Here is an 18,128-nt window from a genome sequence, read left to right on the forward strand (position 1 = left end):
TAGGAGGTGTTGGTCAAATGCGTCGTGCGCCGCGGTTTTGCCGATATTCTCTTCACTCTTGTGTGTTTTATTTCCCTTCCCTTCAAACCGGAGCATGCAGACGACAGAGTAGCTGATGCCAAAGCCATATACTTTATATAGCCGCCCTGATCTGATGCGCCTCGCTAGGAAAACACAAACGCGTAGCGTGATTATGTAACTCGTTTCTGTCGACGCGAAATAGTCTAATTCGGTTCACTCTGCGCAACAAACCTATTCTTAGGAAAACGCGGCTTTATTTCCCATCAATTTATCATCATCATCAACACTACGTGAAAATACCAGACGTATGGTCGTCTGATCATTAACCCATATTTATTTTTTATAAAATATGGTCAGGGTTGCAATGACGTGATGTATGTGTCACGTGACTACAATACCTCACGAATCAAAGCGGAAGGATGCTCTCCGTGCCCCGAACTCGGTAGAGTCGTCTGATCATGCGAGCATTTTTCTTTCTTTCATCGGCTGCTGGGCCGTTGTTTTGTTGTTTGGTGCGAATCTCTCGTTGTGCGGTGTTTTGTGCGGACACCGAACACACGATGTTTTCATCGAAATTGAAAATTTCAATCACGGCTGCGATAATTTGCTGAGCGGACGTTTCAACACAGGAAAAGCTTCGCTTAGTTAAGATCGGCGATTTCGATCAAAGCTTTATTAATTGTGTAAATTTTATTTTTTAATTGTAAAAATAACACCGATCATGGCGGCTTCGTTTGAAGGTGTGATTGTCTCATCATTGTCCGAAGAGTTGGAAGTTCGTAAGAAAATCCCGTATCCAGTTACCCTGTCTGTTGCGGACGAATTCGAGAATTTATGCTTAACGTTTAAGCAAGGTAAGTTATTTCATGATTGAGAGTTTGCCCGCTATCATGTTGATCCGTGTCCTCCATCCATCGAGCCATGGATCTTGACCCCCGGCATCCGCTTGTCTCAGCCGATCAGGATCGACTCCCAACAATTTGGCAAACCGTGTTGCGATCCCACTAATAAACAAACTTTCGTGCTCAATGATGTCTGTGTTACTTCAGAAGGGGTCCTGGGTAAAGTCAGTGGCGTATTCACGGGGATTGGGGGAGGCTTAGCGGGTTATTGGCCAGGCTACGAATTTGAGGAAGAGGGGTAAAGTAACAAGAGTGGGGAAATGAAAGAATTTTAGTAAAATTTTGTTACAGCCCGCTGGGGATAAAACCGTGACCCATTCTTTACCTAGAGCGTGAGAGACAGGGTAAGTGAGTGACCTAGTGCTCATGTGAGCATGTGAATGACCAAAAGAGCGATGTACAGACCTTGGGATCAGGTCTGTGAGTGATCTAAAGCATGTGTAAACATTTGAGTGACCAAAAGAGTAGTCTAAAGTGTATGCAATTATTTGAGTGACAAAAAATAGTGATCTGAAACGTGTAAACATTTAAGTGACAGTGTGTCAGTATGTAAATGACTAAAAGGGTGATGTAGAGACCTTGGGATCAGGTCTATGAGTGGTCTAAAGTGTGTACAAACATTTGAGTTACCAAAAATGTATGTGAGTGACAGAAAGAGCAATGCAGAGGACTTGGAGATCAGGTCAGTGAGTGATCTAAAGTATGTGTAAATATTTCAATGACCAAAAGGGTCATCTGAATCAGCTGGTACCCCTGGCCGTGCATGAATGGGCCCATATGTTAAGATGGCACTGACTTAGCCACCTTGTAGCCTAGGGTAGCGAGAGTGACCTTGGCGGTTTGCAAGCATGTGAGAGTATTGAAACCAGTGACCTAGAGTGTGAAAGTATGTAAATGACCAAAAGAGTGATCTATAGAGTGTAAGCATGAACCAAAACAGTGTACATGCAGTGAATGACCAGAAGCAAGACGCAGCAGGTCAGATCAAAACAGTGAACAGTATGAATAACCAAAATAGTGTCAAACTTGTGGATGACCAGAAGAGTGATCTTGAGTGCAGTTAATCAGGTCAGTGAGTGACCTAAGGAGTTTGTGAGGAGACTGTGATCTGAAGTGTTACCTAGAATGTGTTTAAGCCTGTGAGTGACCTAAACTGTGTGTGAGTATGGGAGTGGCAAAAAGAGTGATGTAACAAGTGTGCAAGCATGTGGAATGACTGAAAGAGTGACCTGGAGAGTGAGGGGATGAAGTCAGTAACCAAAAGAGCATTTAACTTAAGCATTGTAAACTTTATTCACCAAGAAAAACTTGTGCTCATCACTTTTGTCCATAACCAACAATTGGGTACAAATAAAATTTCTTCAGCCAAAATATGCCTTCTAGAAGATAACTTACATACTGGAAGATAACTTACATTTGCACTCAAGCATTTGAGTGACCAAAACAGTGCACACACATGTGGTGTGCGCTAACCATAAGAATGGCTTAGAGAGTTTGGGATCAAGTCAGTCATTCACCTAGAGCTCATTCAAGCATCTGAATGATGAGTTACCTACAGAGTGTGTGAGCATGGAAGTCGCCAAAAGAGTGACGTTGAGTATGCATAAGTACCAATGCTACCGATTTACCCGGAAGCCTTCCGATTTTTCAGCCTAATTAAAATCTTTCAGTCAGAAATCTAATTCTTCCGATTTTTTGTATCTTCATAGAAAAATCCCTAAAAGTCTTCAAATTGAGCTTTTTTTGAAAGGAAAACCCCTAAAGAAAATACTCTTTCAGTCCTTGCAATTTCAGTTCCACAAGAACCTTTATGTTCCATAAGAACCCTGGGGGTCCGGTTTCAGCTTTTTTTGTTGTTACGCATGATAAAATGTCGCAGAATCTGTAAAAGTCTTGGAATGGAGATAGCTTCCGAAGAAGAAAACTCTTTGCTACTGATATTCGCAAAGCTGTTCTTTGTTTTGAATTGTAATGCGATACTGTCATTTAAAGAAAATTCAGACCACTTGAATGACTAACAGAGTGAGTGTGCAAGCATGTGGGTGATCAAAACAGTGTGTAAACCCTTCTAGCATCTATGAAATATGAAAACATGCAAACATCAGTCTGCTTAAAAAATCCCACTGAGCTTAATAAAACGTTTTATTTCAGTGGTACCAAGGATCCTTCAAATATTGGGCGCATTCTCTTTAATTTCACTGGCACAGACCTGTTGTTTCCTCTGGTACAGAATCTCTATCTTTGCAGAGTGGGAAAATATCATGCCGTTTTATACAATACTGGGATTTTTTTTTCGCAGCTAAAACTCTGTGTGCACAAAAGCATTCTCAGCCGTGTTTTGCCAATATGCATCCCTGCGCATGATTCACTCATCGAAATCCAGTTTTTCTTTTGCTTGCTGTGATTGTAATCCAAAAGCTTATGACCAGGAACCAGAAATAATTGGATCACGATCACAAAAGAAGTGAAATTGGGCCATACTTTTCCCGTGTTTTACTAATGTTATTTTATAACAAACAAATAACTGTTAAAATTTTGAAACAAACTCAAAAATGTAATTGATATTATTGCTCATAAAATATTTATTAACACCATATTACATTTTTTTCATGCGGTACATTAAGCAAAAGCTGGTTGAAAATTCTAATCAAAGAATCAAATAACAGTTGTTTTTTATTTGATAGATGGCAGTAGGGGTTCCAGTTTAATGATGTTTCTCAGTGTATTGCATAATTTACTGTGTAGTTATCTTCTAGAAGGCATATTTTGGCTGAGGAAATTTTATTTGTACCCAATTGTTGGTTATGGACAAAAGTGATGAGCACATGTTTTTCTTGGTGAATAAAGTTAACAAAATATAGACGTTTTAGAGTCTGAGAATGTGTGTGTGTGTGCTGCTGTGTATGCAGAGCAGAACCGAGTCAAAGTACTTCCAAGGGGCTCTGTGACCACTCTGGGACAAAAAATTTAATCAGTAAATTTGTTAAACAGATAAATAAAATGGAGCTCCACCTCTCTTATAAATCATAGATTAAAAAAGGGGGCTTCATGAGCAAAAAAAGAAGTTAAGAACCTCTGCTCTAAATTAAGGACTAGTCTATGAGAGGCTTTGCACATTAGTGTTGTATGAGTGAGACTGGGTCCGAACATTCTTTGAGGCTGCTTCTATTAGTTTATTGAAAGACCAGATTAAGAAAAATATATATATATACATTGTATTCATATGCATAATGAAATTCTGAGAATGTGCTCAGATGGCAAAATGCTGTCACTTTTTTTTAAATTTCATAATGGTAAATTTGTAAATAATACATTGCCAACATGTGACACTGTGGTTTTTTGACTTATTACAATTTGCCTCTGTTATTTCCTCATAAATTGAAAGACAAAGACAAAATTTTAACAAACGAGACTAGTATGTGATGAACTCGATTTTTTGGGGAAAGTGTTTTACAACATTTTGCCTTTGAGCACATAAGTACACAGCCGTGTGCGCTCGTTGGGCATATAGAGCCTGGTTTAACAGAAGTGACATCACATGGGTTGTTTTATCCTTTAGAGAAGAAGTACGCTGTGCATTTATTGACAATTTGAATCCGCACATTCACTCAGTGTACGGCAGTAAATAATAACTTTGTTGTATCTTTGATTTGAGGCTCACGCCACTGCCAACGGGAAAGGCATTCTCAGAATAGAACCTATGCTGACCTATAATGACAGTGGAATGAAAAGGATAAATCCTCAACTCTTTTTGAAAGAAAAAAAACATGCAAAATGATGGGAGATGAAATTGTGATGGGAATTCTCGGAAAAAAAAAAAAAAAACTTCATATACATACAAACACACACACACACAATAGTTGGCATTATAATAAAGCGCTTAGCCTAAACAAGTTTTCTACATTATCAGGGGTCTGTTCAAACTTTCTTCATAGAATTCCTTGTTTTGTGAAAATTATCATTGATAGGGCTCGGATTTCTTTGCACATTTAGCTATTTTTTTGTGATATTTCTGAAGTTACCCTTATAGTAACTATAAACAATTTTTGTATTGATTGTGAGTGGATTGTGTATTGTTAAATCAAATTTTCAACATGCCTGAAGTGAAGCAAAGACTTCACTAAAACTTAAATATTTGTTTCTGAGTATGGTGAGAAAGTATTCTGTACAGATGAAACAATATTGTTTTGCAAACTGCGCAATATTAAAGTAGTTGCTGCAGAAAGGAAATCCACTATTCTGCAGCACATCAACAACAAAAAACATAAACAAGGTCTTCAATGACTAGAGGACAAGAAAAAATTGGGTTTTTTTCTGCTTTTACATTAAAATAATTCTTTGTACATAGGCCTATGCCCCCAATGCAGAATGTGTTACATTGTACTGCAACGAACTCACAGCTGTCTGAGAAAGGTTTTACAGTAGAAATTGGCAGGGTTGGCAATTTTTTGCCACAGTGGAAAAAACTGCGGTAAATCCATCCCGGCAAACATAATTTTTGCCACATTTTTTGCAAGTGGCAAAAATTCATAGAATTAAAAAATTAGATTTATCTGTTTCAAATTTTATGAATAAATAGTTATAAAGCCTTATACTTATGAATACAAGTCTATATGATGCATATTTCATTTGGATAAAACAAATATTTTTGCCACCTGGCAAAAATTAATAGAATTACAAAATTGGATTTATCTGTTTACAATTCTATAAGTAAATAACTATAAAGTCTTTAACTTGTGAATTTTTTGTAAAAAAATCTGGATGATGAGTATTTTTTATTGGGATGAAGCAAAATTTTTTGCCGAAAAATTTCTAAAATTTAAAAATAGGATTTATCTGTTTTGAATTCCATAAATGAATAGTCATAGTCTTTTACTTATGAATTGTTTGTAACAAATCTGGATGATGCATATTTTATTTGAATATGTTTTCATATTTTTAGTTGCTGCATATTAATTTTTATACTATACGATTTTATAAGTCTCATGTCTTGAGTAAAAATAATAATTTTTACCAATTTTTGCCTGGTTTTTTTTTACATTTTGCCACTGTCCCAGCAAAAATCCAATTTAACATCTGTAATTCAGTTAAAATAATGTGATCCCTCAGAATCAAATTCAAAATTATGATTGTTCTTATTAAAAAGATTATCTTTTTTTTAATTTCTCGGGTTCTGAAATATGCAAGCTATAATGCACTTTTGTTTTTCCCATCCAGGTGGTAGTGGGAATCCAGAATGCCTTTTGGAGATCCAGGTTTTCAAAGACACAGATGGTTCTCAACTTGGTAGCATGTCTTACATCATTTCCAAGGATGGTAGCACAATCATGCTACGATTTTCCAATGAAAATGGTAAGATAGCTTGTCATTGAATGACCATATCTAGATTCTTACTTTTTAATCCTTCTTTGTCAGTGTGTCTGGTAATGCTCATGCCTATGTTGAAAATTGCAAATGTTTTATATGAAACTTGTTGTAGTATAATTGCTCTGAATTTAATGTTCAATCACTGTTGATAATTCACCTTCATACCAGCCAAAACATCAAAACCACATACCTAATAAATAGGGATACATAATTTTCATATTTATGGAATAGATGTGATTCGAGATGTAAAATTCTGGAGAATAATCTTTAGGGGAATATTCTTGAGAAATTGAGAATATTCTTATCAAGGAAATCTTTTTTTATGAATATTCTCTGGAAGGATTACTATTGTAAATAACTTGAAAATATTCTTATTATTCTTAATGAGAATATTCTCCTGTTATTTATAATATAATTATAGGCCTATATAATATCCTAGAGAATATTCTCTGGAAGGAGTACTTTTATAAATTACTTAGGAATATTCTTATCGAAAATAATTAGAATTATTCCCAAGTTATTTATAGTTTTTCAAGAGAGTATTCTCAAGAATATTCTTCAGTTTTTTACAGTCTAATCTCGTTTTAATGAACACAGTTATAGCAAAAATCTCATTTTAATGAACACTTTTCTAATCACCAAATAAGTTTACATAGGAATAATGCAAAAGCCTGGAATTCCTTTATAACGAAATTTTGTTATAACAAAGTGATTTTTCCAGTCTCTTGGAGTTCGTTATTACGGGATTCGAGTGTATAATAGTAGTCCTCCAAGAGTATTCTCAAGAGTATTTGTAATAACGTATTATGATAAATAATCTCCATAAATAACTTGAGAATAATTCTTATTTACTATAAGAATATTCTCTGGTAATGTATAATAATAGTCCTTTGACAGAATATTCTCTGTCCCTATCTCTCTTCCTGTCCAGAAGACAGGAAATATTGAAGTTTGTAGCCCACAATATCAACGTTTAAGAGGAAGAAAAATGAAACCAGCATGTCTGAATTGCAAAACTTGCAAAGAAATATGAGTGATACACAAAATTTTTAAGTGTATGAAAAAACAACAGTTTTCTGTATCTTCTTAGAATGAAGGTGATTGTATAGCTTCCTTTTTAAAAATTTTGGTTCAATTTTTTTGTTTTGAACTTATTTCCGAAAATTTATCTAACTTTAAAATAATTTTTTTAGGTTTAAAATGTCGTTTGTTTAGTTTGCTTTTGCAGATGAATGCAAAATTTGTGATTTTGAAAAAATGTTTTTTGTGATGAATGCAAAGTTTTTAATTTGGAATTTTTTGTGAAATTTGAATTTTTTTTTATGTAATTAATACTAATAAATTAATAGTGTGTTTTTAAGTTTCTTTATTTGATACAGAATGGTCTAACACAAGGTTACATATCCTTCTCAGTCCACACGCCAGATATGCAGTAGTTCTGCTGCTATTGAGCAAAAAAAACTGAAATGTATGGGATGCAGGGTTTAAGCTAAGGTTGAATTTTTTGCAAAATGCTAAAGCAAATCTTAGAATGCAAAGGAAATAGTAGCCACTTTCGCAAAAAATACGTACAGGAGTACTGTGAAACGTGCAGACATCCATCCATCAACCATTAGTATTTTCAGAGTTACCAACTGCTACGGATTGTCTGTAGTTTCTAAAGACTGCCGCAATAAATTACGAAGCTAAGGGAGACATTCTCAATATTACAGAAATCCGAGTTTTTAAAAAATCAGGTCTCTGAGTTTCTTGCAGTGTTTTACTTTTTTTTTTTTTTAATTGCATCAATCTTTACCATATCAATGAATTCTTATGCGCATGTTAGAGAGTTCGAGAGAAGACAATCTCGGAACCAATCTCTTTTGTCTGTGCACGGAAGGCAATCTGTGAAGCCACGTCTAAACCCGCTGCTCTACTCAATGCCCAAACGTGCAATAACCTGTTTTCCATCAAAACCACCTCACGCTGTGGGTTAAAACAGGTTTTTGAGTGGTTAAAAATAAGGAGTGGACAGGTTTTTCACGGCGGGTCTGGACCCGGCTTCATTTGCGCATGGTCGAGCTCGACCATGCACTACGCAAATGCTCTGATACAAAGAAAGCAGGAATGGGATCTTTGGTTAACAGAACCAAGTAGAATCACGCTTAGAACAACACAAGAAGATATATGGGGTCTAGGGTTGCAAGACATCCATATATACGGCCCACAAGGGCGTAAGCAGGTTGGGCTTGCATTGAATATCCCTGAATTTTTAAGAAATCTGGCGACCTCAGAAAGTTGCTTCGGGGGGGGGGGGGGTCATGTGGCCTGGGCCTTCTAGGTTCCAGTGCCAATGATGTACTGTATTTAATAAACTTTCAATTAAAATTAAAAAATAAAATTTTGAATGTTTATTATTTATTGCACTATGATTATGTTGTCCTAGAGGGTATCCCCCATGGCAAAGCTGAACATTCGTCACTACTGACAGGCTTCAAGCCAATGTTGGCATGTTTTAGCATTTTGCTAAAGCTTTTTTTCCCCATTTTCACTTATTTGCTAAAGGAATTTTTCATCTAGCTTAAACCCTGATGAGATGGCCATATGACCCAAAAGATTGCAGAACATTCCCATAGTTTTGATTGTCCCAACTTTTGTAGAAATCTCCTGTCTTTTCAACTAAGTTTACTTGAATTTTTTCATTCTTCTCTGAAATCAAGAATTGAGATTATTCTTATAACTTATATATTATATTATGACTATCTGATACTTGCGGCTTCGCTCGCATGGATTTGGCAATCTGAAAATTACTCGATGATGATTCTTCCCCCTCATATAACACACTCTTTGTGATTCCACCCTTCCCAGAAGGAATGAATTCTCCGAAATCTGGTCTTAACGGGTATCTACATTATTAAATATAATGCTGAATAAATTTCATATTTATGGCTTCTTCAATTTCCGCTCAACGATTATTGCTGTATCTAACCTTTGAAACCCCCCCCCCCCCCCAGCAGTGCCGTCTTAAGGCATGGGCCCACCCGGGCCTCACAAAAATGAAATCTGGTTGAAATTTACGAGAATTTGCCTGGTAGGGCCTCAGAAAGATGACTTGGTCCGGGGGCCCATGATGCTCTTAAGACGGCCCTGCCCCCCAGTAGGTTGAATTTTGACAAATCCCTTCTTAGCACATCTCTACATTATATTGAAGATTGTTCCCCAAGGTTGGATGTGTCCTCTCTACATTACAGTACAAAAATACTGACCGAAAGTACGATTCTAATAATAACCTCCTTAGTTTCTACATCATGAAATAAAACTTCTGACTAAATTTCTTAAATTTTTCAATGGTTTCGGCTCGCACGATTTCTCTATGCAACCTTATGACCCATTTAGGGATCAAATTTTAAAATTTAAAAAAAACAACCTTAATTGGTCTTTAACAGATGAAGTAAAACTTTTGACCAAATTTCATGAATATAGCTTCAGAGCTGTTTCTACTCAGTTTAATTTCTCCATATGACCCCCTCCCCCATTGAACCTCCTTTAGGGATCTAATTTAAAAAAAAAAAAAAGCCTTCTTAGTTGATCTTTACCTCTTGAAATAAAACTGTTGACCAAATTTTATGAATGCTACCTTTGAACCCCTCTTAGGAGTCAAATTAAAAAAAAACTTTCTTAGTTGGTCTTTACATTATGAAATAAAACTTCTGACCACACATATTTCATGAATATAGCTTCAGCGGTTTTGGCTCAGTGTGATTTCTGTGTTACCTTTGAATTCCTTTATGATGCCCTCAGGGGTCGAATTTCGAAATCACCCTTCTTAGTTAATCTTCACGTCATGAAACAAAACTTCCAACCAAATTTCATTATTATAATACCTTCAGCGGTTTCGACTCGAAGTGATTTCTCTATGTTAAATTTGAACCCCATTTTTTACCCCCCCCCCCCATAAGAGTCCAATTTCGAAATGCACCTTCTTTAGTCTTTACATCACAAAATAAAACTTTTGACTAAATTTCATGAACATAGAGTCAGCGGTTTCAGCTGGGTGTGATTTCTCTATGCTACCTTTGAACCCCCCTGATGACTCTCTTAGGGGTTGAATTTTGAAAATCCCCTTCTTAGTGAGCCTTTATGTCCTAAAATAAAACTACTGGCCACATTTTGTGTTTGTAGCTTCAGCAGCTTTGACTCAGCGTGATTTCTCTATGTTACCTTTGATCTCCTTTATGACCCCCTTACGTGTCAAATTTAGAAAACCCCATTCTTAGTTATTCTTCTCATTTCATGAAGCAAAACTTCTGACCAAATTTGATATTCGTAACTTCAGCGGTTTTAGCTTAGTGATGATGAATCAATCAGTCAGGGCATGCTATTTTATATATATAGATAACTATGACTCTAATTATCGTAATTAATATAGATATATTAATATCATATTTGTCAAACATGTTCTAGGGAATTACATTTTAATCCATTTTGACTTGCAGTAGCCCTCTATAGAGTTATCATATATAGGCCTATATTTTTAATCGCTAAGATGTTTCTTCTCAAAATATGCTCATCCAAGTTTTGACTGCTTTATTTTTTCCCCCACCCACTGTAGACCTGTCTCTTTGATTCCCACACTTATACACCCCTATCTGGGTTATCTTCAGTTGTCTTGGGCATTGTAGGGTTAAATCAAAGTTTGTTATACAGAGTATATTCTGTATTGTATGCTGCTTTTCCTTCCACAAACATAGCTTTTACTTTATTTTTTAAAGCAATCTGATTCATTGTTACAAATTTACGGTTTTTCTCCATCTGTTCGCATATATGCATGTTGTATATTTACAATGATATAGACAATTATAGTGTTGGATAGCTCTTTCTCCCTCTTGACAGAGATTAATCACAATTTTTTCTCATGTTGCTATGCTCAACTGCCCCACTGTTGATACTGTTTTCTTCTGAACCTTTGAATAATGAAATATTAATATTGTATTGCAGTGAGAATCATTGTGTTCAAAAAGTTTATTCTGTTCATAGGAAAGTTTGTTATCAAAACATATGGTCCAGTGTCCAGACATTAAATATTTTGTTATTTGGGGGCATTTTACATTTGCTCTTTGAATGAAATGTCTTCCTCCCCCTTCTTTTCCTTAGATTTGTCACGTTTTCGACAGCTCATAGATACCTTCAAGAATGGGAAGAACTCCATGTTTGCCATCAGAACAGATGAATCATCTGCTACTCAGTATTTTCAGGTGACTTATTAGCTTTATTATTAGTTTTTTTCCTCAAACGCTTAAAGGATGTTTATATATATGGCAGCCAGTTCATAGCTTTTAGGGCACAGATGTACTATATCCACTTCTGAAAATAAGAGCTGGTCATGTGACATATCACAACTACCAGGGCTTGACTAACCCCAGACACCAGATCACCACTGTAACCAAAAAATTGGTGTTGGTGCCTAAAATTTTCTATTCGTGTTTACAGTAATATCTTGGTTTTTATCGGTAATCCCCCCAAAACAATCGACGAAATCCAAAACCGAGGCATTTATTTTCATATGAATCAATGTAAATCCAATTCCTTCTAAAAACTCCAAAATAGTACCAAAAACACATTTTATAAACATTAAATCCGTGCTCAGGTGGCAAAATTTCTTGTGCGACATGTTCAAAGAGAGGTGCCACCTGTTTAATACTTCCCTAAAATGGGGCAAGACATTATCAAACAAGTTGCAGCCTTCTTGTTCGAAGGGTTGCTGGATCTGATGCAACATTCTGTTTGTATACCCAGATTACTTTTAGCATTTCCAAACATTAATTCAAACGGATGACAACAATGGAAGACAATGTTTTTTCCACTTAAATCATTTATTAACAATATGTTAAAACGTTTTTAGAATTAACAAAGTAAGAAACAAATTTTTCTTTAAAGCATTAACATTAGAAAATATCACAGAATGTTATTGAAATGTTCTTACCTGAGTCAGTCCTACAGGGTACCCTTCAAAACTTTGTTATCAGAGTTCTCACATCTTCTACAATGAAAGAACAGTCCAAGAATCCGGATCACATCCTGATGGCTCCAGTTCAGCAAGAATTTGCACTAGCGAGCCAAGAAGGATGCAGATACATCCCGAAGTTGGTCAGCAATATTCTACCCATGATGAGAGGGCGTCCCTTCGTATTTTCACATGCAGACAATTGAAGAGAGGACCAACAGGAGGAGAAGCTGTGCTACTCTGATGATTTCGCAGCAAGAAACTGGATCATCAACTCATGACAACAGAAGGGGGGCAGCCCTTCACACGGAGCAAAGCTGGAGGATATGCCTCAGAAATCAACTAGGATGCAATCGAATGCAGAAATCAAATGGGTTTCAATACTCAGCACGCTGCTAGTATATACACTGAAGAGCCAAAAAAACTGGTACACCTGCCTACTATCGTGTAGGGCCCCCGCGAGCCCGCAGAAGTGCCACAACAAGACATGGAATGGACTCGACTAATGTCTGAAGTAGTGCTGGAGGTAATTGACACCATGAATCCTGCAGGGCTGTCCATAAATCCGTAGGAGTAAGAGGGGGTGGATATCTCTTCTGAACAGCACGTTGCAAGGCATCCCAGATATTTCAATAATGTTCATGTCTGGGGATTTAGGTGGCCAGCGGAAGTGTCTAAAGTCAGAAGAGTGTTCCTGGAGCCACTTTGTAGCAATTCTGGACGTGTGGGGTATCGCATTGTCCAAGTTCGTCAGAATGCACAATGGACATGAATGCACAATGGGCAGGTGATCAGACAGGATGCTTACGTACCTGTCACCTATCAGAATCGTATCTAGGCGTATCAGGGGTCCCATATCACGCCAACTGCACATGCCCCATACCATCACAGAGCCTCCACCAGCTTGAACAGTCCCCTGATGACATGTAGGGTCCATGGATTCATGAGGTTGTCTCCATACTCGTACACGTCCATCAGCTCGAAGCAATGGAACCAAGACTTGTCAGACCAGGCAACATGTTTCCAGTCCTCAACAGTCCAATGTCTGTGTTGTCAGGCCCAGGCGAGGCGTAAAGCTTTGTGTCGTGCAGTCATCAAGGGTACACGAGTGGGCCTTCGGCTCCGAAAGCCCATATCGATGATGTTTCGTGGAATGGTTCGCACGCTGACACTTGTTGATGGCCCAGCATTGAAATCTGCAGCTATTTGTGGAAGGGTTGCACATCTGTCACGTTTAATGATTCTCATCAGTCCCTTTCTTGCATGATCTTTTTCCGACCGCAGCGATGTCGTAGATTTGATTTTTTTCCGAATTCCCGATATTCACGGTACACTCGTGAAATTGTCGTACGTGAAAATCCAAATTTCATCGCTACCTCAGAGATGCTATGTCCCATCTCTCATGCGCCGACTATAACACCGCGTTCAAACTCACTTAAATCTCGATAACCTGCCATTGTAGCAGCAGTAACCGATCTAACAACTATGCCAGACACTTGTTGTGTTATATAGGCGTTGCCGACCGCAGCTCCGTACTCTGATTGGTTCCATATCTCTTTATTTGCATACGCATGCCTGTACCAGTTTTTTTGGCTCTTCAGTTTATATTGGGGGAACTGTTTGTTCATATGGATAGTGGATGATCAATCAACACTAAGGATTGATGGTACTGAAAAATTAATATAAACCTTTTAACAAACAATATCTCATTTGCATATTTATATGGAATAAAGTACTGTTACGTAACTTTGACATATGGAAATTGGCAACAGTCAGAACGTAAACATGATGGCTGATTGGCGACATACGATCTCGCGGATGAATCCCCGGGAATAAAAAATAAAGGTAAGACAAAATAAAATCTATAAAAATGACTAAGGACTATTTCCACAGGAAGGGCCTAATGATAATGTTACGCTGGAAACTTTCTTTAATCGCATGGAATGGTTTGGCTAGACATGCGGAGTGATGCTCAGACAATGAGAAACATCACCACACTGAACAGGAGAGCAAAAAATTGGCAAAAAGGTCACGTGAGCACTGCGATAAAATCCAAGGCAACCGAAATCACAGAAAACCAAGGTATTACTGTACTAAGTTAGAGTTTGAGAAGAACAAATTTTTATCAGCATATCTACCAACATGGAAAGCAATCATGGTGTCCTAAAAAAACCTGAAAGGAACATTATTTTGGAAAAATTTTCCTCGAAAAAAATGTTTGGTTCCTAACAACTTTCTCTGGCACCTATGTTTTTTTGTTATTTTTTATTCCCTGGCAACTGCTGCTAATCTGCACGCACTTCATAAAATTTGAATTAAAATTTGAATTAAAATTTGTAATTCAAAGCCCTTGCAATACCCACTCGATTGCTCAGCAGCAGAGTCAAACTTCTTACTCAATCTGAAAAACCAGATGCTCCCAGGTTAGAAGAACCAAATTGGGTTAATTTGGTTTTTCTAGCATTTTTAGCACATTGCTGCTACTTTGTAATCGGCTATAAATCAGTGATAGGCTGTTTTCATTTTTCAAGTATGCCAACAGTGGATGTAAGGTGACAATTGGCCCTGTCTTGATAGATGGGTGTAAGGTAAAGAGTGATGTAGGCATATGTAGTGCTTTCAATGACTTTTTGCCATCAGTTTTTAATAGGGAAGGTGTTATTCAAAATTTGGTTGTGTCATGGGATGATAAAGTCCTCAACGATATTTAAGTAGAAGATATGGAAGTCCTAAATCAAATGTATGTGCAAGCAAAGCACCCAGACCAGATGATATTTATCCTAGGGTCCTTAGGGAATGTGCTAAAATAACTGTTGGGGCAAGTTACACAGATTTACAAAGCAGTGTTGCTGAGGGTATCGTCCCAAAGGATTGGGAGCTTGCTGATGTGGTTCCGATATTCAAAAATGGTAGTAGAGAAATCATGTCAAATTGCCGTCCAGTGAGTTCGATGAGTTCCCTCTCGAAAATTTTGGAAATTATTATCAAAAGGTGAAATGAATGGATGGGAATAATAGAAAATCAGTGATGATCAGGGATTAATAGAATGTGTTGTCCAAAAACCAGCGTGGTTGAGGAAGGGAAAGTCATGTGTAACCAACCTTCTTTGCATCTATGATCATGTGACAGGCTTTGGGAAATGGCAAAAATGTTGACACAGCTTATCTTGATTTCCAGAATGTATTTGATTGGATCCAACATGTTAAACTATTGAAGTGTTTACATGAGATTGGGATTGGAGGTAATTTATTGAAGTGGGATAGAATCGTGGTTGCAAGATGGTCACAGTGGGTTACTGGAATTTTCTGATTGGACAAGTAATAAAATGGAAGTCCCTCCAGGAAGTGTCCTTGGTCCCATATTTTTACACATTGTATTGATAAACTTGATCAGGATATCTACTAGATGGTTAGCAAATTTGAAGACCATGTGAAGCTAATGGGGAGTAGTTTTGTGAATCCAATTGATGGGACATTCTCCACTCGAACTTGAATATGATTGCAGCATGGGCGTGTGGAGTGTGGAGAATGGAGTGTGATGTTTAGTGTTGATAAGTGTATGATCACTCATTTTGGTTTGAAAACCCCATATTTCACTTACGAATCATATTCTTATTCTGGATGCAACTAGGATCACCAATTTAGGAGTTCTCATTGATGAGGGGCTTAGGTTTTCTCAACATTGTTCAGCCATGAGCAACACAGCATATAGCTTCGTTTTATTCTTAAAAATGTTGCTTTGCATTTGCTTAAAGTGATTCTTCCATTCCAGAAAAGAGCTACACGTGCTCTTGTTGGCACACAAGGCTTGAACTATGAAGAAGGACTTGATTTCTTGAATAATTTTACATTGGGAGAATGTAGGTGCCAGGGAGGGGGATATGATTGAAGTGTTTAAAATTTTCAACAAGATTGATAGGATGAACCATGAGTTATTAATACGCCATCAATCAACTGCTTCAACAACAGCTTCAACTGCTTTGCGACCTTGTTGGGCAATTTGCCTGTTCTGTAGCCTCTGTATTTGTATAAACTCTAGATCCTGGTATGATATTAGTTTCTATGCCCATAGAAAAAGATTATATTAGTAACAGTAACGATTGAATTATCGAATTCTGGTGTCAAAGGAAGTGTTTCGAAAACACGAAGTTTCTGGAATTAAATTTCCAATTGTAACATCTAATTTATATGCTTAAGAATTGTAGCAACCAAATGTAGTATTCATGCTCACATGTTTGAATTCACATTGTGATTTATAGTTTCATCTGTTCTATATGTCGAAACTTTTGATTTTTCAGTTCTATGGGTATTTATCTCAGCAACAAAATATGATGCAAGACTACATTCGGACATCTACTTACCAGAGAGCCATCTTGGCGAATCTAGAAGACTTCAAGGACAAAGTGAGTTTTGCTGTTATAGAGACATTATTTTATGAATCCTAATAGTTGAAACTCCCTTAAGGTGTCTGACTACGTTTAAAACATCATCTTGGAAGATAATATCTGTTTTTATTTATTTTATTTTTTATGAAAGCTGCATTTCTCGTGATTTCAAAGCAAGCCTTGCCTCTGACACTTAGAACCAAAATTACTTTCACTTTTAGTGTTGCATTTTTGATATACAATAGGCTAATTCAGGAATAAAAACTTGAAACAAGTTTTGTGAACACTGCAGTTTTTGACATTTTACCTCAGTGTGAAACATGATTTCTAAAAACCTAATGATTGTATCATTACAAAAATTTAATTTGATATTATTCTGTCTTATATTGTTAAGGCCAAAATCTAGGGTCTGTTCTATGTATTTGGGTAATTACATTGTTTTATACGAGGTATGTGGAATGAAATTTCAAAAAATTAACAGATTTGGGTGAAACTTATGAGTGTACCATACACACAATCCTTTATATTTTGGTACCAAATCCACATCTTTAGCTGGGCGCGGTAGCCCAGGTCGATAAGATGCTCGCCTAAAGTACCAAAGGATGTTTAGAGGTGTCGCGAGTTCGATACCCAGTTCGTCCTTGTCAGAAAACTTTCCTGACAGGGGTATGACAAAAAACGGCGACTTGACCGCAGCAAAAAATTGTTACCGCAGGGAGTCCCCCCATCGAGGGGTTAGCGTACCAACCTCTCGATGAGTTTTTATACTCATCGAGAGGTTGAACACATATGATGAACAAGCCTGCCATTCGGAACCGGCAATAAGTTGTAGGTCCCGGTCTAATTAGCCCCCGTGTGCAGAAAATGACCATGGTGTGATCAAATGATCAAAATCATCTTTAGCTGATTGTATTATGAAAGTAAAAAAAGTTTATTCACAGAAATGTTTTTACAATAGTGTTTCAAATTTTGCTTCAAATTTAACATGAAATGGCTTTTTGATTTTAAAAAAATGGCATAAGCAGTCAAAAATTTATTATTGTTCTCACAATTTTGGAGACACTTTCTATTAAAAATGATATTATATAAAGTTCACTCCAGTAAAATTCTAGAGAAAATTTCTAAGAAAGGCAATTGGATACCTTAAATGCAAAAAATGTGTCATAAAAACTCCTTTTGAATTCATGAAACTCTATAGAGCTGAAAATAGTTGAAGAGCTTCAAAGCTATGAATAACTTCCTCTGTCCTGAAGGAAATTTTGAATTTTATGTTTTTTACATTTATTTTTAACTGTGGTACTCCTTGAAATTATTTTCTGCTGACTGATGAATATGAATAAGATACTACCAAATGTTTAAAATGTCTAGAACTAATTTTGAGTTTTCTATGAGTTCTCATTTAGCTTGGAGGACACTTTTTAAAGTGCCATGTTGTAAGTCCCCGTCAGCTGCAAATGTGGACTGATCTCCC

The 18,128-nt window shown here is 36.8% G+C and overlaps 1 protein-coding gene across 1 annotated transcript in view; it reads left to right on the plus strand.

Annotated features, from left to right (window-relative positions):
* The first annotated feature begins 493 nt into the window (after positions 1-493).
* Positions 494-18,128, plus strand: part of Art4 (arginine methyltransferase 4) — a 33,047-nt gene continuing 15,412 nt past the window's right edge. Inside the window, exons 1-4 of the mRNA XM_089237479.1 lie at positions 494-875; positions 6,141-6,275; positions 11,424-11,524; positions 16,571-16,675. Coding sequence (XP_089093605.1) covers positions 743-875; positions 6,141-6,275; positions 11,424-11,524; positions 16,571-16,675 — 474 coding nt within the window. The 5' untranslated portion in view covers positions 494-742. The remainder of the gene's footprint in view (positions 876-6,140; positions 6,276-11,423; positions 11,525-16,570; positions 16,676-18,128) is intronic.

This window comes from Pholcus phalangioides, unplaced genomic scaffold (genome assembly GCF_987345545.1).
Source record: "Pholcus phalangioides strain wild (caught in Gottingen) unplaced genomic scaffold, Ppha-v1.0 ptg000010l_1, whole genome shotgun sequence".
NCBI lineage: Eukaryota > Metazoa > Arthropoda > Arachnida > Araneae > Pholcidae > Pholcus > Pholcus phalangioides.